Raw genomic sequence first — 909 nt, forward strand, 5'->3', positions numbered from 1 at the left:
CACAGCTCACAGGGCACAGCTCACAGGGCACAGCCCTCAGGGCACAGCTCACAGGGCACAGCCCTCAGGGCACAGCTCACAGGGCACAGCCCTCAGGGCACAGCTCACAGGGCACAGCCCTCAGGGCACAGCTCACAGGGCACAGCCCTCAGGGCACAGCTCACAGGGCACAGCTCACACTCACAGGGCACAGCTCACAGCCCCAGGACAGGCAGGTGCCCGGGCTGCAAGGAGGCACTTTGCAGGGCCAAGGAGCTCAGGAGGCAGCACACAAACCCCACGGTCCAGACTTTCTGGGACCCCAGAGCAATGCAGAGTAGCCTCACATCTTTGACCACTGCTGGGGAAAAACCCTTCAACCTTCTCCCAGCCCTGACCAAGCGTCAAGATCCCAGGCAGAGGCCACCACCGGAGTCCCGAGCATGAGGATGGGCAGAAAAGAACCCAGCCCTGGGCACGGACACATCTCAGGCTCCTTGTGGACCCTCCTCTCAGGGCAGAGACCCAACCCAGACGGGGAGGAGGATGATGTCGGAGGCCTGGGGAAGGGTTGACACCCGCAGGACCCCCCAGAAACACCAGCTCCAGCCCCACCAGGGGCCCGGCTACTCACGTGGGGCCGAAAGAATCTCCCACTCGGACGGGTCGGAATTCCTGCTCGACGGCTTCGCGGTACGGGATGCGCCGGGGGGTCTGGAAGCAGGAAAGAGCAGCCGGGGGGCAGCGATCCCCGAACAGCCTGCGGGAGGGGGGGGACACACGGGACACGGTTCTACGGCCGGTCCGGAGGGGATCGGGCCGGGATGGGGGGGTCAGAGCCCTCCCTGCTCCCCCAGCAGCTCCACATCCCGGTGCTGCCCCTCCCCGGAGCCACAACTGCCCCGGCTTGTGCCCGGGCAACAGGGGGGG

General features: G+C 66.4%; 1 protein-coding gene across 1 annotated transcript in view; it reads right to left on the reverse strand.

Moving 5' to 3' along the window:
* The window catches only part of MAN2C1 (mannosidase, alpha, class 2C, member 1), a 13,708-nt gene that overhangs the window by 12,524 nt on the left and 275 nt on the right, over nt 1-909 (reverse strand). The window contains exon 2 of the mRNA XM_010002247.1: nt 614-739. Within this exon, the coding sequence (XP_010000549.1) occupies nt 614-739 (126 nt within the window). The remainder of the gene's footprint in view (nt 1-613; nt 740-909) is intronic.

This window comes from Chaetura pelagica, unplaced genomic scaffold (genome assembly GCF_000747805.2).
Source record: "Chaetura pelagica isolate M959 unplaced genomic scaffold, ChaPel_1.0 scaffold887, whole genome shotgun sequence".
In the NCBI taxonomy this organism is placed as follows: Eukaryota; Metazoa; Chordata; class Aves; order Apodiformes; family Apodidae; genus Chaetura; species Chaetura pelagica.